Below are 27727 nucleotides of genomic sequence, written 5' to 3'. Positions count from 1 at the left end.
ACTAAAGTGTGACAAGCATTTTTCGCTTTATAGTTTTCAAAATTCAGCTTATAAGTCACTTAAAAATTTACAAAACACAGCATCTCAAAATATTCAGATATTTGAGACAATAATACATTTTTGACATGTATTACTGTATTAGTCTTTTTGAATATGAAAGTATTTAAGTGGCCAGATCATCATTCACAATAGATATTACTGTATATTAAATACATTATTATGTTGATACAACAAAAACGCACAGGAGAGTTACATTAAAGTAGCCTTATTACAGTTTTATAAGTACAGGAAGTAAAATTGTACATTGAGGATTTTTCTAAACTATTAAAACGCCTTACAAAGTAGAACGTTTGGGATTAGAGTGTGGAGGAAATGTATTTGAGAGGTACCATATGGCTCTCCCGTGTTCAGTGCATCGTGTCTCTGCCTGTGGGGGAGTCTGTAAGTGAAAACAACAACAGCCTAATTGCATGAATAATTAAAAAATAGAATAAGTACTGGCAGGGCTCCACGGATTGAATTTCCACAGTCCTGAAACTATTTCTGCAGCGCTACAATCCTGCAGCAGACGACTCATTCGCTCCACTTATCAATAAAGAAAATTAGGTTAAAAACATTACATTCCACTCAAGCTCTTTCTTCTAAAGGAAATGAGTCAAAAAGTAAGCAACTCGGGCTTATCAACTGGAAACGTGATCATCACTATTTGTCCACCAGACTTCCATTTTCCCACTTGAAGAAACAATCACTTGTGTCTCTTTACAGGAAGCAGCTGAAGCTTTGCAAATAGCAACGAGTCGAGAGTTATATTTCTAAAGCAGACACTGTATATGTGTTCTACACTTACTCGGTCTGCAACAGGAATCTTAAAGTGTGTGCACAAGGTACAAGAGAAGGGTCAAAGTCTATGAGAGCTAGAAGATAACAAAGAGCATATCTCCCATCTCTATATCACTGACCTCCTTGACGATATCACAATCACAGTCCAGCGCTCCTCATCACAAATGGCACGGGGGTCAATCAAGATAGTCAAGGGTTGCGAGGAAATGATTAGGGGCAAGGCCAAAGGTACTAAAACCATTGTGCATTAATTTCAGGGTTTCTGTTTAACAACTTTTTACAAGCATTTGCCTCAAGTGGCCTCAGCCAAGGTGGTGAACGTATTGAACAAATGCTGGGTGATGTATATTTTACACACATGGTTTGAATTGAATGCATTTTGCTGCTATTTAACAGTGTAACAATGCTAATTTGCGCCATAACTAAATTCATAAACATCTAATGCAGAAATGGACACTTTCATCTTTACCTTGTTTTATTTCCCCGGAGGCAGAAATATCTACCAAAACTCTCCTCTTGTCTTACCCATCTTTTTTTAACCCCCGTCGGCTCCACCTTCCCATGAAGATCAATAACGGCTTTCTCAGCAGCCCACTTCGGCTCTAATACATTTCTGAGGAGATCAATGCCTCAGTTACTCATCTTTGATGGAGTAGAAGCGCAGTCACCCCCTTACCTCATTACCGATGCACCGCGATGACTCAGCAGCTAAACCCCAGCAGACCCCGATCAATTACACGTGAAACACCCAGGAGAGGCAGACAGGTAACACAGGTCAGCCTGCGACCAACAGAGGTAACACTAGACTGACTGAAACTCACCCAACACTCTGATCTCATACCCCGCTTGCAAGAAACTGCCAAATACCCATTTTGTTGGTGAGTCTTAAACAAACACGGGCCCCTCTTAAAAGCAAATATATGCATAGTCAAACGTCCATCTTTTATGTAGAGTTGCTTAATGGCTTTTTTTACGACTCCTCTACCATGAGTCCGTCAGTAGGAGCTTATTAAAACCCGCACTTTTTAACACAGCTGTCAGATAGAACCATCGCTTCCAGTAAACGAGAGCATTGCACTGAATACATGTTGACACTTAAATGCAACACGTGTGCTCTGTGGAAAAGATGTCACTTGTCACTGCTTTCATGAGATCTTAATCTGCAGTATCAGCTTTTGGTCTCAACCCAAGCTTACCTGGAAAGGTGCCAAACTTTCACTGTTAAAAAGCAAGAGCATGGCTGCTGAATAATGCAAGGAGACGGACTGCATAATTCATCCAGGCAGTATGGCAGAGCATATTTCACCAGACACTCTGCCTCGGTGCTGCGCCCCAAGCCTCTGCTCTGGAGACAAAGTCACATGTCAGCTGCCACCATGAGGTCTCCCTCAACAGCTGCATCGGCAACCGCCTGAAATGCATTTCAAAAGGCGCAAATGTCGTCTTTGAAATGATTACACGTTTAATCCAGTCATCTAACACAGATGGACCGTCTCCCAAATAGGCAGCCCAGACAAGAAATGATGCATTGAGATGATAATCATAACAGTGATAGTACAACAGCTACAATTATCCACAGCTGCTGAAGTACTACCGCCCCCACAAGCTACACATGCAAAGAATAGCCCAGACATAAAATGACTGAGATGCTATATCACAAGATAAGATGGATGTTTACGGCCAACCACAGTAATTTTATTTTATTTTTTTTTAAATCCAAACATGTTCTGAGTCTCCTGTCTTTTCAGAAGTTTTCAAAACGGTTGTCCAGTTGTCCAACGGGACAGGTTTTAATCCTCTGTTATCTACATATCTCGCGTGGTATTTTCAATCCAAACACAACACCATGGTCATCCTGTCAATTATATCAAATCAGAAAATAGATATCAAACGTCTCCAGCCACATGCCTGTGTCCAGCCCACGCCCAACACCATGTGGTCAGGAAAAGCATTACCAACAGAATGTCTTCTGCCTCCACGACCCCTTCGCCCCATGGCTGTCCAGGTCTCTTGACCCGACAGGTCCTATTTGCCGGTCCTGGTCGCCGTCATTCCCAGCAGGTCCATTTGCCACAGTAACGGCATAGGAAGTAAAGCAAGAAAGCCTCTTACAGGCCAAGTGAGCGCGCACGATAATCCCCTCTGTGTCTGCTCTGCAACTTCACCTGCTGCTAATCCATAACCTGGTAATCCTACAGGTGTGACGGCAGCACGCACGCAAACACACACTGCACAAATGTATGCATATGCACATGGACGCACGCACCGACACTGCTATGGCCACTCACTCCCACTCACTCTCATAGACACAGGTGAGCATCTTTTAACCCCAGAGAACATGAAAGATCCCATCATGCAGCTCTTCCCCGCGCTAAACACAGCAGTGCTCGTGTGCATGCTCCATTCAGGCATGCTATGTTGCTTACATGCATGCATGTATTGTGTTCTACAGCATGCAAGTGTATTTACAATAGCAGATTTTTGTTTTTGAAAGACGCCTGTAGATGTTGCTCTGTCCGGTTTAGGTGGTCACCACTATCTACCAAGCACATGCAGTGAGAGGGTCAAGTCTTCTTCAGCATCCATCACTCCAGGCCCCGAGGAGCTACAGGTTATTCCACAACCACAGCAGTGATACAGTAATAACTTTTCAAGCCAACAACTGGAGACACTCGTGTAAGTAAGTCAGGATTGTAGCTCATGAGGGCCGGGGGTTGGCAGGGAGACACCTGCTCCTGGCTGCTGCGCATGACACATGCACCTTAGGGACTCCGTACACAAATAGGGGGGGGGCATCATTCAGTCCAATTTGAGCAAACTCACTTTTGTCAAACCTGTCTGTGAGGCGGGCACGCATGGTGGCGTGACCCTGGTCTGGGTCCTGCTGCTCAGAAGACTCCTGCCTAATGGTGGTCAACACTAACTGCTCTGTGGGTGCCAAACGAGGCCGCCGCAGGAAAAAAAAAACAACACACACACACACACACACACACACACACAAGACAGCAAATGATTATACACATACTGCACTGCTGTCAACACGTCCATGAGTGAGTAACTGTCAATGGAGGCACTGAGAGGAAAGAAGTAGGCCCGAAGAGCACCACACTGATATAACCAAGTAGCTTGCCCAAGAGTGCCCCCTTGTGGACTCCTCGTGGTAATAACCTGTATCCGCAATTTATTAGGCCTCTCTTTATCTCCCAAATGGCATCTTCAGTAGCTTAGCAGCCATGGCGACCAGTCATTATCTTCCCAAAACAGATGCATTGTTGACAGTTGGCTGAGCTGCATGAGTCACATAAACTAGGCAAGCCAACATTGCTACAAAATGCAGCCTTATATGTAAATACAGATCAGTAGGATGGATCACACTGGATTAACACATGGTTTATTTTACTTTCAATTGTGAGTTTCAATGTGTTTGTGAGTAATAAAATGTGAAATATGCTGCTAAAACTTTCCATTCTGCGTTAGGAGGTTATTAATAACAGATTATAACCATGTTTGTGAGTGAATCTGACAGATTGGTAGTCGCAGACGTCATGGCCACGGATGTGGCAGCTCGCTAATTGGAGCAAAGAATCAAGAGGTCAGGCTCCAAGAGATTACAGTAAAGGCAGCAAGAGGAACACATGTACATTCTGCGCCCGGGAGTAAGTTCCTATTTCTGTTTCAAGGCTTTAAATGCAAACGATGTGAAAATGATAGATCACATACTACTAAAACAGTCTCATTTATGTAAAAAATCATCAATAACGTAAAATAAATAAATAAAATAAAGGGCTAAGCAATATGATTTGATTTATAAAGCCATCTGATGGCATGATAAACAGGAAAACAGACTAAAATTGATTAACTGGGATCAAGAGTACCATTTGAATTATCAAAAAGTTAAAAGGTAGGTTCTGACAAAATTATTTTCCCAATGTTTTTTGTAAATAAATATGTGGGACCCTCTATCTTGAAGACAACATGGCCCAGTTGGCACTCACAGTTTGCCCTGCTTTCTATTTCTGGAAGCTGCAAGAGGCATTGAGCCGCAATCATAACACACACACACACACACACACACACACACACACACACACACACACACACACACACACACACACACACACACACACACACACACACACACACACACACACACACACACACACACACACACACACACACACACACACACACACACACACACACACACACACACACACACACACACACACACACACACACACACACACACACACAGCCTGCAGTCGCTATTAAAAGCCACTGGATGGGACAAACACATGTTCCTCTCTTCCAGGCCAATCCAGGCTAGTCTTTGTGTAAAATGCTCCAGCATCATCTCCAGCTTATAATCTGAGGAGAGTTTCTGCTTAAGAAATTGAGACAGTGCTGTGTTACAGGATTTGATTGTGTTGTTAAATATATATATATATATATATATATATATTTCCACACAACTATGTATAACCTGTATTGGAATGTGCATGTGTACATCCAGCAGGTGCCAGGCGCTCTGTGTAACACCTTTTCATTTAATAGTGTAGAATATGATGAGTGTACTATGTGGAAGGTGAATCATGTCTGAGGATAAGACGATCACGTGGGTTGTTAAAGTCGGCCAGGTAATAGGCTGTTCTTGCACCCGCTGGGCGGAATAGTTTACATAGTCCTGTGTTTTGAAATCTCCTTCAAGCATGTCATTTTCATGCTGAAGAGGATAAATGTGATGTGAACTACGTTGGGGGGGCGGGGTGGGGGGGGGGGGGGGGGGTCAAGATGCAATACATGACTGCAACAAAAATTATATAATCCCATTAATGATGCCATAGGACGCACAATACATCCCGAAACTGGAGAAGAGGTCAAACATAAGACGAATGGCTCCCACCAAGGAAAGACATATTGTGCGATTCTAATCACTCATCGTCCCTCCGGTAAAATAACACCGAGACACCTGCAGGCTGCTTGTCCTTGCATTAGGGGCCAGAGATGAGTGAGGCTGGAGGATAAATACCGCCACAGCAAGTCACCCCATATGCATGCCGCAGTCCGACACCACAGCCCCCCGTTATTATGCCAGGCACATCGAACGTCTCACACACACGTTCCGTCCAGGCCGCGTTACTTCCAGTGATCACGGGCCTGGCAGCGGAATCAGCCCGTTATACCGACACTTCACGGTTTCTAGGGCATCTGAGGACCCGCAAGAGCGAGAAAAATAAAACATGTAATTTGGTGGTTTTCCGAGCTCACCTCCCTCGCTGTGTATCTTCTTGGCTCTCCGGTTGAAATACATCTTGCTGGCGGTGATCGGGTGTCGGTGAGGCTGCGACGAGGAGGCCGGAGCGGCGGCATGCTCATGGCTGCCCGGCGGAGCGGGGGGAGGCTGCCCGGGGCCCGGGCTGCGGGGGCCGCCGCCGCTGCTGCTGCTCCTGTTTCAGCTCGGAGAACATCGTTTCTCAGTCCGACCACGGAGGTGATGTTGTCAAGTGCAGCTGCTGTCAGCGTCGCATCAGCCCGAGCGAAGCGCGAGCAACTTCCGCCCACCCACTTCACAATAAAAGATACGTTTAGTACGCAACTCGGTTGCATTGGAAGGCTTTTTTGGGGTGGAAAGTCGTCATGATGCATGTGTTTATTGTAATATATTTTACTTTGGTTTGATGTGGGATATTTTTTGGAAAAGAATATTCATAAAATGCCCTATTCTTGTATATACTCATCAGAGAAAATGTGTATCATACATAAATATAAGTTTTATTTACCTACATATTTTATTCATAGTAATCCTAGTTCTGAAATAAACTTCTGAGAAGCTACATGTGACAATTCTGGGACATTTAAACAAACTGCAATTAACAAAAATTATACAGACAACACTAGTGTTTCCCTTTTTTAAAAAAATGAATGATTTAAAGCTTATCAGTCATGCTAAATGTCCAATTGTTGTTATATTCATTTAACAAAATTTTCAATATCAGAAATTCTTATTTTCAATTTAATAGTTTTGAGATTCATTGCTAATTTCCCTCGACCAAAATCATCCCGAAATCTCAAATGAGTGAAAACTGTCTCTTAGTGAAATTTATTCAAAAGACTTGGTGATGGTGAATAACTACCTTCAAACACATTTTACGGCATTGGTTTCATTGTAAGTGTCTCTAGTGACACATACAACTATCTGATAGCTTCTATCACTATTACTGACCCAATTCTGAAGCTTTACATGATAGCTATGCATTCATTGAGGTATTAAAAAGCCATACATCTGTGTGCATGCATTTCGTGAAGTTAAACAATATTACACGCAAGATGAAAAAAAAGTCCTAAAATTATCTCAATTATTTATTTTTTACTTACTCATCTGAAACTAGAAGGGATAGTTATTTAGATTTTTTTTTAAACAGCTTGGTTTTATTTCTTAGTGTTTAAAAACAGACATAATGCATACATAGCGTTGCATGATTATAAACTACATTAAGATACATCTGTGATACGCCCACGTTAATGTTCAATTAACAGATAAATAAAATAAGAACAAAACTAAGACCTGTTGAGTTGCTTAATTTCAAAATTTAAACTGATTAAAAGTACTGAACTATAAGCTTTGATTTTGAAGGGAAATCTACTAATTTCCGCTCAGGTCATACATCCACGGGCACGCGCATCGGATGATGTTGAGATGCGTGCACTGGTCCATAGAAAAAATCCTTTAACGTTGGCTATGAAGCCAAAAAAAAAAAAAAAAAAAAAACCTCTTAAAAATTTGTCAGTTCAATTTGTTAATATATTTTCTTGGTTGCTATGGAAACCAAAACTATTAACACCAAAGGAGCCCAGTTGGCAGTTTCCTGAAAATTATTAAAAAGCTTGTGAAGTCATCTGTGGTCACCTTACAAATAACGTCCACATCTAGCACACAAATTTACACTGTATTCATCAAACCTTCAGGCATAATAAAGAGGCATTTTATTCCATTCTTAAGGAGCAGAGAAGAAAATCCAACTCTTCATTTTATTACATAGTAACATATTCTTCATAGCGGTTTTATTTACTCTCATCACATTGCAACATATCAGGTTTCATTTTTCAAAAGGTCGACTTCTATCTTATTAAATAGGAACAGAATAAATATTCACCTCTGGACCATTTGCGCACGACTCTCCCCAAAGGTGAACAATCTCTCAACGGAAACTTTCTGAGAACCAGTTTTATTGTGAAAACTGGACCTTTCTTTCACAGGCACACACACAATTAAACCAAACACACTTAATCACACTGGTAGTCATTCCTACATAATACACTGCATCAACCCTGCAGTTTTTGTTAATGACAATGGTCACTCCATATGTGGAGCTCCTGTGTACTGTAAGTGATGTACAAAGTGACTGTGGTGGCAACACACTAATAATCCACCTGCTCTACACTAGAAATCTGTGCATGTAATGAAAGAACAAACCATAACGAGCCAAGAGGTTTTACCCACACTGCTCTGTTCACGTGCTGCGCTGGGTCTGAACACTCCAGCTCCAGAGGCGCGAACGCAATGGGGTATAATGTGTTAGCGCAAAAGCAGAAAACTCTTGGGCTCAGAACCAAAGTATAGACCTTTAACAGCAACAAGTGTATGAGGGTTTCTGAGCTATCTGGAAAAACTGAAAACTATAAATATATCATGTTTTTTTTTCTTTTCTTTTAATTCTACGTTCCAAGTTTTTGCGCAGAAAAGCATCAGGCAAGTGCAACTTCATGACAACTCCTGTCCGGCGTGGATCCGAAACAGAACAGAAATCAACGTGGAAGATGGATTTCAGAGTTAGACTTTGTTTTTGAGTGGAGATGATAATCAGGCATTACAATGTAAACAACAATGAACAGCAAAAAAAAAAGAGAAAAGAAATACTGTCATTCACTCTCTGTATTGCACTACTCATACAAGTTTGAATTCCTGATTATCACATGCCTTCTGCATTTCATTTTCATGGTGCTGCTCAATATGGCTAATGTTCATGAATGAGAGTTCTGCGTTGAAAATATCTGGAACTCAAATTTACTACGAGATGTACAGAGTAAAGCTTTTTTTTTGTTTGTTTTCAAAATTAAATACACGTACACAACCTAATAAATCATACATCTCTTAACCAACCGTGAAGGGACACTTTAGACATGTTGCAGTTGGTAAATCCAAACAAAAAAACAAAACTGAATGCTTCCTGCTTCCATACTGCATAGATTGCTTGTGAGCAACCTACTGAAACCTTCAGATGCAAGCAGTGGTAAGTTATTTACAGCGTATATTGATTGAATAAAGTCCAGAAATGTTGTGTATAGTCCAGTTGTGACAAAGGGACTTTACATATATCAGACACCGAAGAGTTAAAGTGAGACTATCCAGCAGCGGCTACAAGAGCTCCTTAAGCATTGATGCCATCTATTGACATGGAGCTCTGAAGCTTTAAGATACAAACCAGAGAACCAGGTCGCAGGAAGAACATAAAATAATGAATTGCAAAAAAAAAAAAAAAAAGTCTAAAAAAATAAAGTTTTGTTAATTCTCTGCATTTATAGGTTGTTGTTTTTTTTCTTGATAACCACACTTTTGGTTCAACCTTCAACACAATTGATATTTTCAAAGAACTTAAACCATGAAAGCAGTATATACATGCAAAGCCCACTTGGGTCTGCTCAGTTCAGCCAGCCAGGAGCAAAATAATTGTGTTTGTGTGTAAATAGGTCAGTCATGATGCACTGCAAGTATAGGCTGCCTGCAGATAGGACAGGTGTTGTTTTCAGACAGCCAGCGGTCGATGCAGTGGATGTGGAATTCGTGGGAGCAGGGCAGCCTTCGTAGCTTGTTGCCTTGAGCGTATTCATTAATGCAGACGCTGCACGCACGACCCATCTCCCCCTCCAGATTGGCCTGACCATACGTACGCGTAGATAGATTGTCAATCTGCTCCTTGGTCAGGCCTCGAGGGTGTTCGTCGTCTTCCTCGTCGTTGAGCAGAAAGAAATGTGCCAAGCGTAAGATGGGTAGAGTGCCGTTTTCTACCAGGTTGTTGGTATCTCTGCTGGTGGCTCGTCCGTCTGTGGCGCTCATAACTCCGCCACCAAGTCTGGCCTGTCCACTGTGGGCCTCCTCAATTCTCACGAGCCCCACCCTCTCCTGAACTGCACCCCCTGTGCCTACCTGACGAGGTGCACTCTCATTTGTATGTGGATGACTGGTTGGGCTGGCGTTACCATTTGCAGTATCTGTGGGACTAGGTGCAACAGTCTCAGAATCAGCCTCAGTTTCCATTAAAGAGCTAAGCTCCCCAAATCCAGTCATGATTTGGCGCAATATGGACCGTAAGGCAGTGGAGTTCGGTTCCCCAAGGCCGGTCTCACTGATGCGCCTCAAGGGAATCCGAATAGTACTCACATAGGTGCGAATACCAGCCCTCTCAGAGCGGGAGATGGTACGTCTAAATCCGCCGCTGTCACTTTCAAATGTGACGGTATTCTCTGCCACGCGGGCACGAGAGCGTGTTCTGCTTGCAATGCTGTCTCGATCACGATTTTCCCCCGGCCGGATCCTTCTCACCTGCAGGTCTAACATGATGGTGGGGTGTCGTCGCACTGCTGAACTTCCTGTTCCTATCGCATGCGATTCACCCTCACGTTCTCCTGTTTCCACATTTGGCTCTGTTGGTACAACAGGTTCTTCTGACACAGCCTCCCCGGCCTCAACCGACACTCCAGAGGCTGTTCCATTACCTGGCTCAACTGTGTCGATAGCGGCGACACTCACACCAGTATTAGATGGTGATGTGTTAGTGACAAGAGGTATTCTGTGCAAAGGTGAACGACTTCGCCTTGAACTGCGGGACGAAGCCCCACTACTTGCTGCAGCCCTGCGCGCGCGACCACGTGATCGAGTCCTATTGACACGCGATTCCTGTCCTACTGCTGAGGAACCAGGATTGGGGGACACCACCGGACAGTCTGTGGCTGCAGCAGTTTCCTCCCGCCCTTGATCCCCATCTACATTCAGAGCTTGCTGTTGTGAAAGCGCAGTTTGATCAACAGAAGAGTTGTGGACAGCAGGAGCTGCCGCAAAACTGTGCAAATTGGCACTCCTCCTTTGAGTAGCAGCTGGGATAACCACTGTCGGAGGGAGTACGGGGGGGCTCATAGAAAATGTGGCAGTGCTGCTGCGTGTGCGCCGTGTCTGCATCCTCCTACCGATGGCTGGGCGAGGGGAAGGATATGGGGCTGGCCTTATTGCCGAAGGCCGAGAGCTGGAGAAGGAGGAAGAAGTGCGTATCATGGGTGAGGCCGTGGCCGGAGCAGTGGCAGGCAGCTCTGCAGTGTCCACAGTGTCATTATGCTCCCCAGGCTCTGGCTGATCGTGGTTGATGTTAATCTCCAGGCTGAAACGGAATTCTCCACTATTAGGGTTGGTCCGGCTGACAGCACGCCACGTCTGGTTGCCACTCTGCCCGCTGCGAGTTGCATTACCAGTACGCCTGAAAGTGTTCAGCCACTCCAGTAATGAGTCACCGTTTGAACTCTCTGCTCCAGGCTCTGCACCTCCTGTTAAAATAAATATGGGTAAGGCTGAGTACGCTATGATGTATCCAGCACATTTCTTTGTTTCTCCTGTACATCACAAAAACATAAATCCTCAGAGCAATTTACAACAATGTGGTGCGGGAAGTAATAAACAAAAATCCATATGCAAAATTATTTGAATATAGTGAAATACCAATAAGTGTTTTAGTTGTGTTTTAATTTCATGACAATTAAGCCCCATTAGTTTCAAAACTAATAGAAATTAGTTTGGAAACTCTAAGTCATCAACATTTTTGTCGTGCTTGTTTGCGTGACATAAGAAACGAATGCTATGAAAGAAAACAAAACTTCAAGAAGAAGAAGAAGAACAAAAAAAAGAGTGAGAGAAAGATTCTCCTCTCCAAAAGGCCTACCTGCTCCTCGCCTCCCCCCAGGCCCTCTCTCCTCTCCCTCCACATTACTACTTTGCTGCTCTCCAGATTCAGCTGTTTGCAAGCGCTGCTCGTTGTGGGGTTGGGAGGACACTCGCTCTTTTGCTCCATCCAGACGCTGGCGGAGCTCCTCAGCAGTCACTTCCCCTGGAAACCATATGGACATGCAAGCTCTTATGTGGTGTGGAAGCGTGAACATTCCTATAATGTGGCACAAAATGAGACCTTAAAAATAAATAACATCTTAAATACTGTGCGATATCCTCACCAGGGGTCCCCAGCAAGTTGCTGTCCCTCATTAGTCGGTACTCGTCTTCACTTAATTCATTAATGAAGTGATAGTATGCTTCCTCCCGTCGGAGACGCTCTGCCTGCCTCCGGCGTTCGTCTCCTCCACCAGGAGGGTCCATCACCGTGCAAAGTGCTAGAACAATGAGTGAGTGTGATATCCAAAATCCGTCAATATAGTTGTAAATGCAAATTAGAATTATTACAATATATCTTACAAGCATAAAACAGTGGCACAAGCAGTTGCACCAGTCCATTCCGGTAAAGGTTTGAGCCTTCAGTCAGTTAAATGTGTTCACTATATCAGGTGGGTGGATATGTGTGAGGTCGTACAATGTGTTTAAATGTACATGAACGGATCAACAATCCACTGACATGTATGCACCAGCAGATGTTATAATGACTGGGACTCCATCGGAGACCAGTTAGGATTAGGAAACACCATTAAGTGTGTCAAATTAGCTTGAGAAATACAAAACACAAAATGATCAATACTCCACTCAAAGTCAGTCATTTATGTTTGGCTGCACCATCCAACCAAGTGGCAGATGTACTGTATGACCACAGGACAACCGACTGGATAATTTGGGACAATAGAGAACAGCTCTCACTGTGTCATTGGGGTCTGTTGTGTGTGTGTGGGGGGGCTCCTGCTGCAGACTCCTGCCCTGAAAAGAAACTGCTGAAGTCCCCTGGGATACGTACTCCTCATCATGTGGCAAAGCAGAAAGATATTTGTATATAATGTGCTTCAATAGTTTGTCTCACTGTGCAAGTGGCTGCAGCAGAGACTTGTGATTTATAATTATTTTGGTTTTACCAAATTTTTGGGTCTAGTAAGTAATTTCCAGTGTCTGTCTTTATACCAACGCTGGATTATTGGACACTAAGGTGTATCATTAAAGTATCAAATGATTCTCACCCTGAAAAAAAAAAAAAAACTAGCAGGAGCTACTGAAGATTTAATGCTACTCTGTAAAGCAAAAGATTAAATGTTTTGTTGAACTGCAGATATAAATAATCCATTTGTAATGCATATTTGGACATAAGGCAATACAAATGAGACGTTGCTTTTCAGGGGCCACAGTGAAATCCACGCCATCCATTTTCTCTCCAAAGACTCCATCAGAGAGGCAGTGAAATGCTACGCTAATCCGGCTAACGTTTAGCCAAAACGCCTTTAATCCAACAGACACCTGCTCAGTTCAGTCCCCGTAAAGGAACAGTCGACTGTCATGGTAGGAACAACCGAGTATGACTGTTAGCCAATATTAACCAAGTGACAACAGTATTCGTGGAGGGCCATATTGGAGACCGGGGAATAAAGCAACAAAACTGGCGTTGTCGTCCTGACAGGTCACCAATCAAAGCCTCCATTTATCTGACGGACACACCGGTCGTCCAATCGCAGCGCTCGGGAGGCGGGACACGGTGAACTAAACGGAGGTTTCCTCCATGTAAACGCAGGGCAAAGAAGGAAAGACAAAGAATGCTCTTAGCAGCATTCAATAATCTGATAATCGAATTGGTGATACTTGGTAATGCTACAAAGTGATGGAGCCAAAACACAATAGTCATATTTCTGAGGATTCCAACAGGACAAAGTGTAATTTTGAATGCGCAACGCTCCACTGCTAACGGGGCGCTAGCAGGTTAGCACAGTCAACGTTAGCGAACGACAGCAGTGTGAGCAGCCGCTGTGAGGCTGAATAACTAATTTCAACGCATTTCAACATGACAAACCGTCTTATCCCGCGGTCCGTGTACACGGAACACAACACGTAACCCCGGTTGGCTTTTCTATGAGATGACAGTGCGATTTAAAGAAGCTCGGTACCTGACAAAGCAGCTGTAATATGGACGGTCCGTTCTGCTCTACCTTCTCTCTCCAACCAAGATGGGACCACTGGTGCGCCAATATACCGTCCGGATGAAACCACGTTACAGGGCGTGTTAGTTCCGAGTGGACGCAACTCGGACAAAACGCGCTCGCAGAGTAGAAAAAACCCTCTGATGTCATTCAAATTAAACGTCCCGAAACTGGGAGACCCGTCAGTTTTTAATATGATGTACAGGTGCAATTATGCAATCAACATATTATTTTACCCTTTTTTTGCGTGAAGCAGAGAAACCAACCAGTTTCTACTTTGCTATGCTAGAAATGTAAAGATATATACAATTAAATGAATAATGTCTGTATCATATTTACAGGAGAGGATTGGGGTCACCTGAACAGTGTATTATTCTGACTGCAGAGTCAGAATTCTGACTTTAATGTCAGAATCAAACAAGATTTTAATACCCTTTTTTTGGTGGCCTTAGTCTTCCATTCATTTCATTTATTTTCATTTCATGTCTTCCGTACATTTCATCCACACCTGTCACTACTACCAGCACCTTTCAGCACATTTTCTAATAAAATAAAATGGAATAGAATAGAATTACTTTATTAATCCCAGAGGAATTTCTTTAATCTATTCTGAAATATAGTGGTCTGGAGATCAGGAATTTTCAGCTTTAACTTGTAAGGTAAAATTCTGATAGTGTGTGTGTGTGTGTGTGTGTGTGTGTGTGTGTGTGTGTGTGTGTGTGTGTGTGTGTGTGTGTGTGTGTGTGTGTGTGTGTGTGTGTGTGTGTGTGTGTGTGTGTGTGTGTGTTAGAGAGAGAGCGAGAGAGAGAGAGTTTTTTAAAAGAAAGAATATTTTAAGTCATGTACGACAATATGCACGTCATCTCTTATTCGCGTGGCTTAAAATTCAATGTACCATCACAACACAAACAAAACATGCATTACATTTAACTTCTTGTTTAGATGTCTGTTGCGGGTGGATACACCTACAGCACGCAGTAATCTGCGGGATTAAGGATTTCCACGTGCTGTGGAATGTAGCGTCTACTCATCTGGCTTTTTCTCCTCTGCTGCGCTGCGCTTCACGACACTTTACGACAGTGCCGTGCGCCAATACGCCGTCGCTACCGAGTGAAGTGCGTCTCTTTGGGGCAGATACCGGCAGAGAAACGCAGCAACAAGAGAAAGGAAGAGAATTCTCTACCTGGGCCATCCACCGAGCACCGTGCATCCCCCACCGGGACATCGAATCCCACCCGAAAACCTGACGTGGAAGCTGGGCTGAGGGACGGAAGAGCCGCGCTGGGGGAAGGCAGCTAGCTGATTTTACCGAACCAAGCTCGTTGGAGAAGCCCAGCTGCCTCCCAAAGCGACGCTTTAAAAAAAACAAAAAAGGGAGGAAGGAAGGAAGGAGCGGACACATTTAGCACAAACAAGTCTTGAAAATGGACTATGATTTTAAAGTTAAGCTGACAGGCGAGCGGGAGCGAGTCGAGGACCTGTTTGAGTACGAAGGATGCAAAGTGGGACGAGGCACCTACGGTCATGTGTACAAGGCGAAGAGAAAAGATGGGTGAGTTGATGACCAGCAAGGCCTCTGAGCCAGTCAACCCTGCGCCAGCCCCCCTCCCCCTTCCTCCCTCTCTTTCCCAAATACATTTTAATTACTTCTCGTTTTTTTCCCCCACCTCTCTCATTTCAAGGCCATTGGCAGAGAAGCCGTGCGGCTGCAGATCTGTGTATAGAAATAGGGGAACAATGTGGGGTTGCCTGCTGCCCTGTCAGGATGCTGATGAGGCTTTGTGTCGTCTTTTTAAAGCCCCGACGTGACATGCGACTTGCCGCTGTCACCGTGGCTTTAACTGTCACGCGGACGAGATGCTTTTGTTATAAACGCATTACAGCCGCGTCGATCCTGCCTCTTGTTCTTGGTATTTTCTTTGTTGACAATGCAATAAAATGTTATTTTTTTTAAAGTGATGTAATTGCAAGATAGAGCAGGTGCCTGTGAGAGCACTTGTTGATGTCCTCGGTGGATCTTTTATGAAGGGATATTGTAACTTTTATCATGTGCTTGTCAAATATCTTCATACAGATTTGGATAACCAAGCTATCAGCCACAATGATCTGTTTGTTTCTCATTTCAAAACAATAGAAGATCTATATTAAAGTTTCCATCACTGGATTCTTATTTAGGCCCCGCTATGCTTCAATGGTCACTATAATATGAGTCCTCTTACTTTCTAAAACATTCCTGCTGCTCCTAATGAGATCCCAGTTGCACTCACTCTTCGCCTGGTCTGCACCAAAGCTTGGAGGAGCTGAAGAAGGCTTCAGCTGCCAGGCCCATACTAGGCCAATTATCACAGTCTAAACCAAACAACGAGCCCAAAAGTGGTTAAAGATGTTTGTGTTCACCTAAGGAGGCTGCTGTTTATGAGGATCTGTGAGCTATGTTGTTGTTATTGCAGCATTTCTATCAGACCTGAGAAGGCACAAAGCACGGGTTTATGAGATAATTTAGGCCAGGGGGGAGGAGGGGAGGAATGGGGGTGGGGTAGTAAGCAATTCATTCAAATAAGAGCCAGTCCATTTGCTCAGTTTGTCCCTTGCCAGCTGCCAGACAGGGCCTGCCCCCCCCACCCCACCCTATTGTTTTGAGCCTCAGAGGTGAGCTTGATTACACAAATCTGAAGGTAATGCAACTCGGCCTCTACCCGGAGTCCCTGTGCCTGCTGCCAAGTGCCCCCATCTTTGTGTTTCTGTGTAGACCTCTCTCAGGAGGGCTGCCGCCTGGTTCTGTTGGTGTTGATGTAGCTCTGCCTCTTTCTGCATTTGTAGGAAGGATGATAAGGACTACGCCCTCAAGCAGATTGAAGGCACTGGCATCTCTATGTCCGCCTGCAGAGAGATTGCTGTAAGAGACCTATTCGTGTGCCTTTGTTTTGTCTTTTATGCACCTTCATGCCTTTACCAGTTGCAGTTATATAATATCTGACTCACAACTTCACAAAGTCTATCGCCAAGTGCGCAACACATCAGAAAGAAGCCATCAGAGTAAAGGACAAAGTAGAAAACATTAATGTGATGCGTATGGAGTCTAATGACAGCCAATGACGACACCTAGTAGACCACAGGACCTTTTCTAAAATGAGAGTTCATGTGTTCCTGGAAAAAAAAGCACCAAGGTGATCATTTGTATGAAATCGTTAACAAGTGGGATTTTGAAGAAAATTATCCAGATGTGCTAATTCATTCAAAATGTACAGGAGGGATTTTTCACTGCCTTTCAAACATTTAAACAAAATCATGTGAACAGAAATAATGTTGCATGTTTACACGCGTTTGTTTTCTACCATGATAAATTATTGTTAATAACTTCCCGGGCGTCTTCATATACATATAGATATATATTGTTGCTCAGGGTGAACTGTGCAACTCCAATTACTCTGGAAGTGGTTCTTTGTATTACTCTGTGGTTTTTAAGTTGATCACCCCCTGGTCTTAAAGGGGACATATCATGCTAAATCCACTTTTTTAGCCCTTAAATGCATTTTGTTGTATATTTAGAGTGTTTAGAAGTACAGAAAAGTTCAAAGTAGTCTCTTCAGGTGCTCCGTTGATATCTTTATATTCTGTTTTGGTCATATTTTGCGATCGGTTTCGATTTTTCTATTCTCTATTACGTTTTTTGAACAATGACGTCACACTATTCTCAGCGGAACTGCCAAATTAGGACATCGACGTTTCGAGCAATCCGCCATTTTTGTTTCTCGCTGCGATTTTGTAGTCCAACCGAAGTTACGAGAGGATAAGTCGAAATGTTCGGTTGTTGGATGTAGTAACCCACAAGCTTCGTTACACCGTCTCCCAGCATCAGAACCTTTTCGAAGTGCCTGGTTGAGTTTTATTTTTCACAGAAATGTACCCACATCTGTGGGTAAGGTCATTTTTGTGTGCGCGAATCACTTTAAGGACGACTGCTTCAGCAACCTCCGCCAGTATAAAGAAGGATTTGCCGAAAGACTTCGTCTGATTGAGCGGTCAGTTCCTTCTATCTATGGAGACGACGAACAGAGCACTTCGGTAAGCTGTATATAACGCTAAAAAGTGTGATGATAAGACGTCCCTGTCATTGTTTTGTTAGCATTAGCAGTTGCACCGTCTTCATATGTTAGCGCTGTGTGCTCGTTTTAGATTAGAATGTAACTTCTGTGTTAAATAGTCGTTGTAATACAGGCAGTATTGTAGTAGTGGGCATGGATGGAGAAGTTAGTGTAAATATAGTAACACACCATTGCGTTACATCCATATGAAGACGTTGTTCTGCAGCTGCATCATCGTCATTTTCATCTCGCTCCGCCGGGTCCGACTCTGGCTCCAACATGTATGGCTGGATGGACAAATCTTCCGTTGTTGACATTTTGTAAATAATGTGTGAATATAAAGTTTCTGCGCCGCTAGATAATTGTATCTGTTCTATCAAACTACAAAGATGGCCGAACAGGGTGACGTTGAACCGAGTGTCACCTCTGCAACCTGGAGAGGAGGAGGGGTATGAAGTGTCTCATTTGCATTTGAAGAGACCGCCCCAAAACGAGTTGCTCTCAGAAGCACATCAGAAAAGGGGTAGAAAAGGGGCCTGTGGAGCTCTAATAATGAGGAATTTAGACCCAAGCATTGCAGTTTCGCGTTGTATAGACCACAACTGTATGATTTATATGTAAAAAGGAAGGATTTAAAAGCATGATATGTCTCCTTTAAGCTTTTATAGGTTCATGACCATATTTAGTAACTTGCTGTTTCTTCAAAAGTTGTAACTTAAAAGTGTTGTTATCATATAATATGTGGTTATACTAGTTAGTGAAAACACTGAGAGCAGTGCTGCTCTATAGTTTTGCCCCCATTACTTTAGCAAAGCACCTTTGTCCCAATGGAGGCATACCACGAATGCATTCATCTTCAAAATAATGTTATTATGCTTTCATATAGTTGGAAGTATAGCCATTTTTAAAGATACACTCAATTTGAATTATTAGTCCGACAGGAACTTTGCTTTTCTAATTACACAATACATAGAAGGTCAGTGGTAATCAAGAGTGGGTAGCCAGTCTTTACCGGACTCCATTTACATTTGTTTTTCTTATTTGGAGAGTTAAAATGCTTTCCAGCAGTTTTTACCATTTCATAGCATCAAAATGGCAACTAAGAGTATTGATCCACACTGACTTGAAGTCTTGAAACATCTTTTAATCACTCTGCGGTTGGCATTTTCATTTCCAACGACTCGAATGAGTGCAGTTTGAAGGGTTAACAGGATATCTTTAATTAAAACTACGTCTATACCTGGTTTGAAGCTGATGCGCTCCTAAATAAAGCCCATACACGTGAGCTTTGGTCTACTTCCTGAATGCATCAGTTATGATAATTGGTCCTGTCAATATCACATGTTGTTCTGAATACACGAATCATCTGGTGTGAATTGGATGTTTACTTTGTGCTCCATGATTTATTGGTGTTGAGTGTTCTGATCGGGTTCATGCATTACAGCTGCTGCGAGAACTGAAGCACCCCAACGTCATCTCACTGCAGAAGGTTTTCTTATCACACGCCGACCGCAAAGTATGGCTGCTGTTTGACTACGCCGAACATGATCTCTGGGTAAAGTGCAAGAGCGCAACACACTGCTGACAAACATCTTATCATCCTGTGTCAAATACATAGTCAATAGGGAAATTGCATATGAATAAATGCTTTTTATGGAATCCTGTGTGATCATAGTGTTAATTTCTAATAATTATGTTACATCCGCCCATTTACAAATATGTACACGTCCCTGTTTAAAATACTCATTTAGACACTGAGACGCGATGCATTTCTAACCATCAGTTATGAGGAACAAGACTGAATATGGTGCGAATATGCTCTGCTAAGTCCGATGAAGACACATGCACCCACCAAGAAGTATTCCACGGTTGGTTGCGGACCCCCTGCTGCGTTACATCTGGCAGAAGATAAAAATTGAGCTGAACGCCAAATTCTGCCACAAAATTGCGACATGCAAAAACTCCTCCCTAGGAAGTGGAACTGCTTGGCACATACGCCAGCCCCTTCATTCTGCCCCCAATAAACGTACACTTTTTGACCATATGTAGAAAGTAATGCTTTCCAGCCGACACCACTGTGACTCTTATCTTCTCTCTGTCATTCTCAGCACATCATTAAGTTTCACAGAGCATCCAAGGCCAACAAGAAGCCACTTCAGCTTCCGAGAGGAATGGTCAAGTCTCTGCTCTACCAGATCCTGGATGGCATCCATTACCTCCATGCCAACTGGGTCCTGCACAGAGACCTTGTAAGAGGATGTGGGGGGTGAAGGGGGGCATTTAGGTTTATCAAAGGAACAGAGAGAATGAAATAATGATTGTCAAGTCGTTTCAATTCAGGGCCTGTGTTTGCCTGTGTTCAGTCACATGTCATAGCTATATTATAGATGTTTGTTCTGTGGATAGTTGATCACTATAGTGTTGGGATATTTTGGTTGATCAAATGAAGTGATTTCAGTTTTTATATTTGTTATGCTTCTCTCACGGTGGTGTTTTTGTTGGTGCAAATTTCTCTTTGAAAGTTTTGGTTAAAGAACTTTCGCAAATTTAGATCAAGTACATCAGTTCTTATCACGAGGGCAGCTGCTCTTGCTTGAAGTTTTTGAACGTGTCTCTCGTCCAAAGGACTTCATAAGTTAGTCACGAGAACTGAAGAAGTTGTCTTCGTTCCAATTATCAGATCATTTGTAAAGCTATGACGACTGAGAATGTACACTTAAATTTAAAGTATCACACTAATATTGATACATTTTAAAAGTTGTTCTATATAACCTAAGGTATTTGTTGATTTTGAACATTGGGGTGCTCAATAATCTTCACATCCTGGGAAATCGAAGTTCTTTCTTTTTAGGGTGTAATAGTGTTATATATCCACTAGGGGGCAGCAATAAAGAGTTGTGAATGCATTAAACATGCAAGACTGTAGTGCAGCAGCTTTCCCTAACAAAGCTTGACAAAATCTGTCAGTTTGCTTCAGATAATATGGATTGTTTTATATATGCACATCGTTTTTTTTTTTGTCTGTCTCTGTCTCCATCAGAAACCAGCTAACATCTTAGTGATGGGGGAAGGGCCAGAAAGGGGTAGAGTAAAGATTGGTGCGTATGAAATCCTTTTTTAATAAATATTAGGTGAAATAGTGTTTGGATTCACTGTTATCTTACTAACTTGCTTGACTGTCGTGCAGCGGATATGGGGTTCGCTCGTCTCTTCAATTCACCACTGAAGCCTTTAGCCGATCTCGACCCCGTGGTGGTCACTTTCTGGTACAGAGCACCTGAACTGCTGCTGGGGGCTCGGCACTACACCAAAGCCATCGGTGAGAGTTGTTCATCGCCACCCCCCCAAAAAATTAATTATGTATAAATCTTCACCCAATGCTGGTGGTCTGACCGAAGAATTAAATTGGCGTGTGGGTTCTGATTTTTTTATTTTTTTTTCCAGACATCTGGGCGATTGGCTGCATATTTGCGGAGCTGCTGACGTCTGAGCCCATATTCCACTGTCGTCAGGAGGATATCAAGACTAGTAATCCTTACCACCACGACCAACTGGACCGCATCTTTAACGTCATGGGCTTCCCTGCTGGTGAGAGCCCACTGCTGCCGTGCTCTGTGGGAACATATTTAGAAAAAGATTGTACACTCATGGATTACATACGTTTCTATCCTGTCACGACTGATGGGATGATAACTCCTGGGTCATTTGTAATATCTATTAAACTCTAAAAACTACCAGAAAGCAGAGAAATAGAGTTTCAGATGAAATCAATCACTACAGTGCCCTAGGACTTCCGATCCTCCTGTATAATTGTAACATGATCCCAACATCATCAAAAATACAGAAATATTGAAGAACTGCCAGATCTTGAAATTTTAAACTATCTTGGGGAAAAGGGGCTAAAGTACTTACTGATAGTGGGGTTTTTTTCTCCAAATGATTCTACAGTCATATAAGGGTTAACTACTCACCCAAGGCCAGATCAAATACATTATTGACATTGAACTGTATTATACCAGTAATTTGCAGCTACAGTGCTTCCTTGAATACTTTATAAGGATTGTGTGTTAATAGTAGAGGGAGGCTGTAACGTGGCCTGTGGGCTCTGACCATCCATCCACAGACACGACTGATTATGCCAAGTCACAAACAGGAACTTTTACTTGCAGCACTACATTTCGGATTGATTTCCGCTTCACTTAAGAAGCTGTCCCTGATTTTTAAATTTATTTATTATTATTTAGTTCTATAATTCACCAGTCTCTTTGATGGGTTATGTTTTGTTTTGATTCGGCACACAGCCAGAGGAAGTTTTACAATCACTTTGTCATGTTTGGCAGCAGGTTTTACGAAGAGGCTCAGAGATAAAAGATGTGAATATTTCACAACATATGCATAAGTAAGTTGTTAAGACTGATAAAAAAAAGATGGATGTCAGGCTTGAAGTCAAAGGTAATATTGGCTTTATGCCAAATGTTTTGCTCTGTGAAAGTCATCAGTGTTTGGACTTAAAACCGTCCAGATCCTGAACCTATATAAGCTGTTTTAAAGTGAGGGAGGATGTGGCATAGTGTAATCCTGTCTTTCCCTCATTTGACAGATAAAGACTGGGAGGACATCAAAAAGATGCCAGAACACTCCACCCTGATGAAAGACTTTAGAAGGAACACGTGAGTCTGCAAAGCGCCACTGTCCCAGATTTTTTTTTTTGTTGTTTTTTTTCAGATCTGAAACCAAATTCAGAATTAAAGCAATGAGTTCAGCAAAGTACATCTGCTGGGGAAAAAAAGATGAATTTGCGTGCCGTGCGAGTGAATTGCACTCAAGTCACCCTGTATTAAAAAACAATTCTTCTTGTGCTTTCAGATACACGAACTGCAGCCTTATAAAGTACATGGAAAAACATAAAGTTAAACCAGACAGCAAAGCATTCCACTTGGTGAGTTTGAAATGCTCCAGTAAGAAGAACCATGAGAATTCATGGTTCTGTTAGGATGGCAAATCGTTTTCATGCACAAAGTTTGAAGTTGACATCATGTGTGGTTTATTACAGCTGCAAAAGCTCTTGACCATGGACCCCATCCGTAGAATCACATCTGAGCAGGCCATGCAGGACCCCTACTTTTTAGAGGAGCCCCTACCAACGTCTGAGTGAGTCCACGCATACATTCACTCTACATCCAGATCTATCTCTTGTGGTAATCCTTAGCTGCAACCACATGACCCAGAGATAACTTGTGCATGACTCCAAGCTAATTATCTTTCAGTCACGGGAATTAATGTGGAAAGATGACGAGCTCTTGGCCTTTTTTTTTTTTTTTCTCTAGTGTGTTTGCAGGCTGTCAGATTCCCTACCCCAAGAGGGAGTTCCTGACGGAGGAGGAGCCAGAGGACAAGGCAGACAAGGTGTAGTATCGCTGTGTCTCATACAGTTTCTCTGTAATCATTCAGTATTTTAGAAATGGGACGTGACGCGTGTACTAATATTTAATCTGGTGGTTTTTCAACAACCTGAACAGTTTTGATTATTAAGTTTAACACTTTGTTAAAGAAGGATTTGCATAATTATTGATTTATAATCGGCCTGAAATAAAACTCTGAGAAGTTGTGCATACAAGTGCACTACAGGTAGTATTTAGTGAGGACTTAGTAGCAGTACGTAGTTTCAATGCTAGCAATGTCACTTATGTTGCAATGTAAATCTATAGCTTGTTTTTATTTAATTTTTTTTGTGGGTTGTAGAAAAACCAGCAGCAGCAGCAGGGAAACAACCACACAAATGGGGCGGGACACACTGGCAACCCGGACAACAGCCACGCCCAGGGCCCGCCTCTTAAGAAAGTGCGAGTTGTCCCGCCCACCACTACCTCAGGTGGCCTCATTATGACCTCAGACTACCAGGTAAGTCTACTAACAACTAGTAATGGTCTTGAACTGATGATCAGTGATTGACAGGTTTGAACACTGCTCATCGGGTTTGTCACATTTATCTTAAAGATCAATTAGTCTGCAGAATGGAACCATAAAACAACTTTTTGTAGTAACATGCATTGTAGAACATTTAGATACTTGTGTTTGCTCGGGGTGGTGCCGCCGATGCACATTGTCATGCACTTTAATGCACTTTTATTATTGTTAAACACCTAATGGGCTGAATGTAGTATAAACTAAAGTTTTGCCTTTGTTTGCGTACTGCATGCTCCCTTGTGCCCAATCACAGCTCTCAAAAGTGGAGATGTAAAATGTACTATGTTAAGACGAGTGGACAAAATAGAAATCGATATTTAATGTGACCACTTTTTGCACCCTGGTCAACATAAACTCTTGCAGGTAAACGTGCTTACATTTTTTTTTTTAAAAAGGAATCCTGGAGTGAAGTATGTAGGCTGGCTCCAATTCTTCAGTCTGGTCATGTCATCCCAAACAGACTCTGTGGTGTTGAGGTCCAGGCTCTGTGGTGGCCACACACACAGATTACTGTACTCTGGTGTAGAATAGATCAGAAACGTATCCGGATGTGTTCTTGTCTTTGGGACTACATGATGGAATAGAAGCATTTTTTTCCCCCCGACATGTCTGAAAGTTTTGCACAACACTGTATTTTCACTTCATGTTGAAAAGATTACAAGGTCTTCACAAGCCGCATTGGGCTTTCGCACAAAGGTCATCAACCAAACATTTAAATGTCAAGTTTTACAAGTTTGGATCAGAGGATCAGCATTGCTATATATACTTACATGGTTACTATGGTGTTTCTTTTTGTAATATTTCCCTTTTTTTTTTTTCTGGTGTTTTTATTCAGCGATCCAATCCACATGCTGCCTACCAGAACCCTGGACCAAGCACATCACTGCCCCAAAGCAGCATGGGATACTCCTCTACCTCCCAACAGCCACCCCAATACTCCCACCCGACCCACCGCTACTGAACCGCCGCAATCCCGCTAACCCATACGTTCACTCATTTCCAGACAAACGTACACACATCCCTAACCCGCCTACCTGAACGAATGTACTGAAGAATGTGGGGATTCTCCTGGGCACCAAACCTCTACACCAACATGCCCCACCCCGCGGTTGGCACCTTTCTCTGCAGCAGTCCATTAGGCCACAAAGAGAACAGTCCTGACTTGTTCCGGATAACACAGCATAACCCCCATGATTAGAAACATCACTGAAGAGCAAAATGTGATAGGTGAAACATAAGGTGGGATGATGAGAAGAAAGGATACTGTGATCGAATCCAATCTGCTTCAGTAACTTCAGAACACAATCAAGCCGGCCAAGAGGAGATGGCTCAATTCAGAGGATGTGAGTTCATGTGAGTTTAGTGTCATCTCCTCCCCTCTTCTTCACCTGTCTCTTCCACATCTACCCCAGCCAGTTACCCTCTCTTCCTGTCAAAGTTTGGATGAGACTGAAAGCTGCTATGTGACTGCCAGCGTCGACAGATTTCCTGTCAGTCTGTCCTCCTGTCTGTCTATCTGTCTGTCTGTCCATTGGTATTGTGTGTGCGGCCCTGTGAGGGCCTCAGCTGAGGGCTGGAATGAGCTGCTGTGAAGCATGCTGGGAGGATGCGGAGCCCCCACAGCTGTGGTGTTATGGGTTTCTTCTTCTTTTTTTTTTTCTTCTTTTTTTTTGTTCAGACAGGACAAAAACAAAAGTGACAAAAAGATTTTAGTTGTTTATAATTTAATCTGTTTTCATGGTTTTGTTTTCATGGCGAGAGTGGCAAAGCAGCTCAGGCCAACGGTGCTCTGTATGCTGTGTGCTGTGAGTAAGCCTTACAACATGAGGACAAAACCAACCAATCGCATGGCGGATGGCAGACGGAACATGCATTGTACTGTATTGAAATATTTTACATGAAGCACGTATCCTGACAATAAAAATGGGAACATGCAGATCGGTGATTGTTTTAAAAGTGTGTGTATGTGCAAGCAGCAGGTATGTGATCCTAATGTAAGTTATTCTGTTACACAATGAGGTTCGCTGTAGCATGTTAACATCTATTCTATTATTTCTTAAAGTTTCAGGACAATCAGATATGGTTGTGTAAAGTTTTTAGTTTTTTTTATAATAGCATTGCTGCACGTGTACTTTCAACAAATATCTACTTCATGACAGCAATCCAATGTAATAACATGTACTCATTGTCAAAATGACCTCCGGAAGTTCAAACTAAGCATCTATTTCATGTTAGTAGTTTAGAAACTTGTGATTCGCTGGGATATTGCAAACAATCATTACTACAGTTTGTAGCGGCTGCGCTGTGAAGATGGCCTTTGAGGGCAGAGGAGAATCAATAGTTTTAGATGCGAGAGAATAAATCAAACACTCAAGATTTGCACATTTAAATGCACAACATGCCAAACGTTGACGGGGAAAAATTACACGATGTGATACTTTGTCATTGTGCTGCAGTAAAATGAGACTATAATTCACACATTCTCTAAAATAGGAAAGAATGAAAAGTAAAATGGTCTGATGAGTCAAATTCTGCTGCAACATACAACGGTATGTTAGAATTTATATTGAATACATGGCAATATAATTCCTTGCATATTCAAATCGATAAATATTTAGAATTTCGACAGAATCTTCAACCTTTCAACTGTACATCATAACTGGTTTGAAATAAGATAATCGATGCTTTCAGTGCAGACTTTCAGCTTCAGGGACAAACCCTGACGTGTATTTGGCTTCCAGCCTTCTGACTGTTATTTACTGCAATGGATTTGCAGCCAAATACTAAAAGGGACCATTTGATTGATCGTTTAAGTTTATCAAATTACTTTTGGCTGCTTAAAGATTTGCAGAAAAAGAAGTTCTGTAATTGCTAAGCTTGTTGAAAAAAATATTTATTGAAGAGAGCTGAGATACTGAACCATGTAGCCTATATGAATTCATGTATTTATGGATCCGATTATAAAACAGTTTGGGTTTCTGCTGGTAGTTCTTTAGACCCTAACGTGGGATCATCTCCAGTATGAGGCAAGATCACACTGTACAGCAAGAAAGCCATTTAATGACTTTCTTGGACCACACAAGGTCTTTATGAAGAACTGTGTTATAAACTGACAGCTGTGTAACAAGGTGATTTTCCTCCTTGTCCAGAAATAGAAAAAACATTTCAAATATTAAAACTCCCTTTTCCAATTCACCAGACCTTTACCTGAGACTGCACTCTCACTCTTTTGGTTTTCCCTGATAACAGTTATCATCCTCTTATTGTATTTCGGCCATAAATACTACACACCTAAATATAGTACATCCTCCCAGTGACAATTTTCCTGGAGGATGCTCTGTTTACACCACCACCCCTAAAGCTCAGAATCATTGTCTGAATCCTAATATCAACCTATTTCACTATATAGTTCTGCTTTTCTCTGTGGTTTAAATGGGTCTGAAAAATAATCCACAGGGCCTGAAAATGAATTTCAGGAGCCCATAATTTTGACAAGGAATGAGACTGCATGAAAAAAAAAAAAAAAAGGAAAAGAAATGCTCGTTAAGCTGTTCAGCGACGCCCAATCGTAGCCCCGCCTCCTCGATTCGCAGCACCGGGGAGTCTTCCTGTCAGTCACTTCATTTGAGACGCGTGATTGGCTGCACCGGACGCCCATCACGTGGGAAATCCTC

The 27727-nt window shown here is 42.6% G+C and overlaps 3 protein-coding genes across 10 annotated transcripts in view; 1 reads left to right on the top strand and 2 right to left on the bottom strand.

The window, feature by feature from the left end:
* Nucleotides 1-6409, bottom strand: part of atp8a2 (ATPase phospholipid transporting 8A2) — a 50408-nt gene extending 43999 nt beyond the window's left edge. For 2 of the 8 annotated variants that reach the window (XR_013936378.1, XM_080489033.1), the window contains exon 1: nt 6109-6409. Coding sequence is in view for 5 of the 8 variants with exons in the window: in XM_080489033.1 (XP_080345159.1) it covers nt 6109-6151 (43 nt within the window). In the remaining 3 variants the exon portion in view is untranslated. Of the gene's footprint in view, nt 1-2795; nt 2958-3663; nt 3769-6108 lie in introns of those variants that run through there. The other 6 variants (XR_013936379.1, XM_080489032.1, XR_013936380.1 and 3 more) reach the window with 4 other exon arrangements.
* Nucleotides 6410-7801: 1392 nt separating this feature from the next.
* On the bottom strand, nt 7802-14027 carry rnf6 (ring finger protein (C3H2C3 type) 6). The gene is made up of 4 exons (XM_080489055.1): nt 13969-14027; nt 12112-12267; nt 11826-11990; nt 7802-11433 (listed from the first exon to the last, which is right to left on the bottom strand). The coding sequence occupies exons 2-4, from the start codon at nt 12251-12253 to the stop codon at nt 9590-9592; spliced, it is 2151 nt and encodes a 716-aa protein (XP_080345181.1). The 5' UTR covers nt 12254-12267; nt 13969-14027; the 3' UTR covers nt 7802-9589.
* A 1025-nt stretch (nt 14028-15052) lies between these two features.
* cdk8 (cyclin dependent kinase 8) lies at nt 15053-26263 on the top strand. The gene is made up of 13 exons (XM_080489107.1): nt 15053-15553; nt 16822-16897; nt 19531-19641; nt 20195-20335; nt 21127-21184; nt 21274-21405; nt 21531-21674; nt 22687-22756; nt 22953-23025; nt 23140-23237; nt 23414-23492; nt 23829-23987; nt 24889-26263. The coding sequence occupies exons 1-13, from the start codon at nt 15426-15428 to the stop codon at nt 25012-25014; spliced, it is 1395 nt and encodes a 464-aa protein (XP_080345233.1). The 5' UTR covers nt 15053-15425; the 3' UTR covers nt 25015-26263.
* The last annotated feature ends 1464 nt before the right edge of the window (nt 26264-27727 follow it).

Source organism: Lipophrys pholis (genome assembly GCF_963383615.2).
Source record: "Lipophrys pholis genome assembly, chromosome: 20".
Lineage (NCBI taxonomy): Eukaryota > Metazoa > Chordata > Actinopteri > Blenniiformes > Blenniidae > Lipophrys > Lipophrys pholis.
Note: the sequence above shows the minus strand (reverse complement) of the source record. Positions and strands in the feature narration are given on the sequence as shown.

Excerpts from the sequence above, each read along its gene's own strand:
- rnf6 (XM_080489055.1), bottom strand. The coding sequence starts at position 12,253 with ATGGACCCTCCTGGTGGAGGAGACGAACGCCGGAGGCAGGCAGAGCGT. Across the intron at positions 11,991-12,111 it reads CAACTTGCTGGGGACCCCTG|GGGAAGTGACTGCTGAGGAG; the intron begins GTGAGGATATCG and ends TATGGTTTCCAG. Across the intron at positions 11,434-11,825 it reads TGGGGGGAGGCGAGGAGCAG|GAGGTGCAGAGCCTGGAGCA; the intron begins GTAGGCCTTTTG and ends TTATTTTAACAG.
- cdk8 (XM_080489107.1), top strand. The coding sequence starts at position 15,426 with ATGGACTATGATTTTAAAGTTAAGCTGACAGGCGAGCGGGAGCGAGTC. Across the intron at positions 16,898-19,530 it reads CCGCCTGCAGAGAGATTGCT|CTGCTGCGAGAACTGAAGCA; the intron begins GTAAGAGACCTA and ends CATGCATTACAG. Across the intron at positions 21,406-21,530 it reads GCACTACACCAAAGCCATCG|ACATCTGGGCGATTGGCTGC; the intron begins GTGAGAGTTGTT and ends TTTTTTTTCCAG.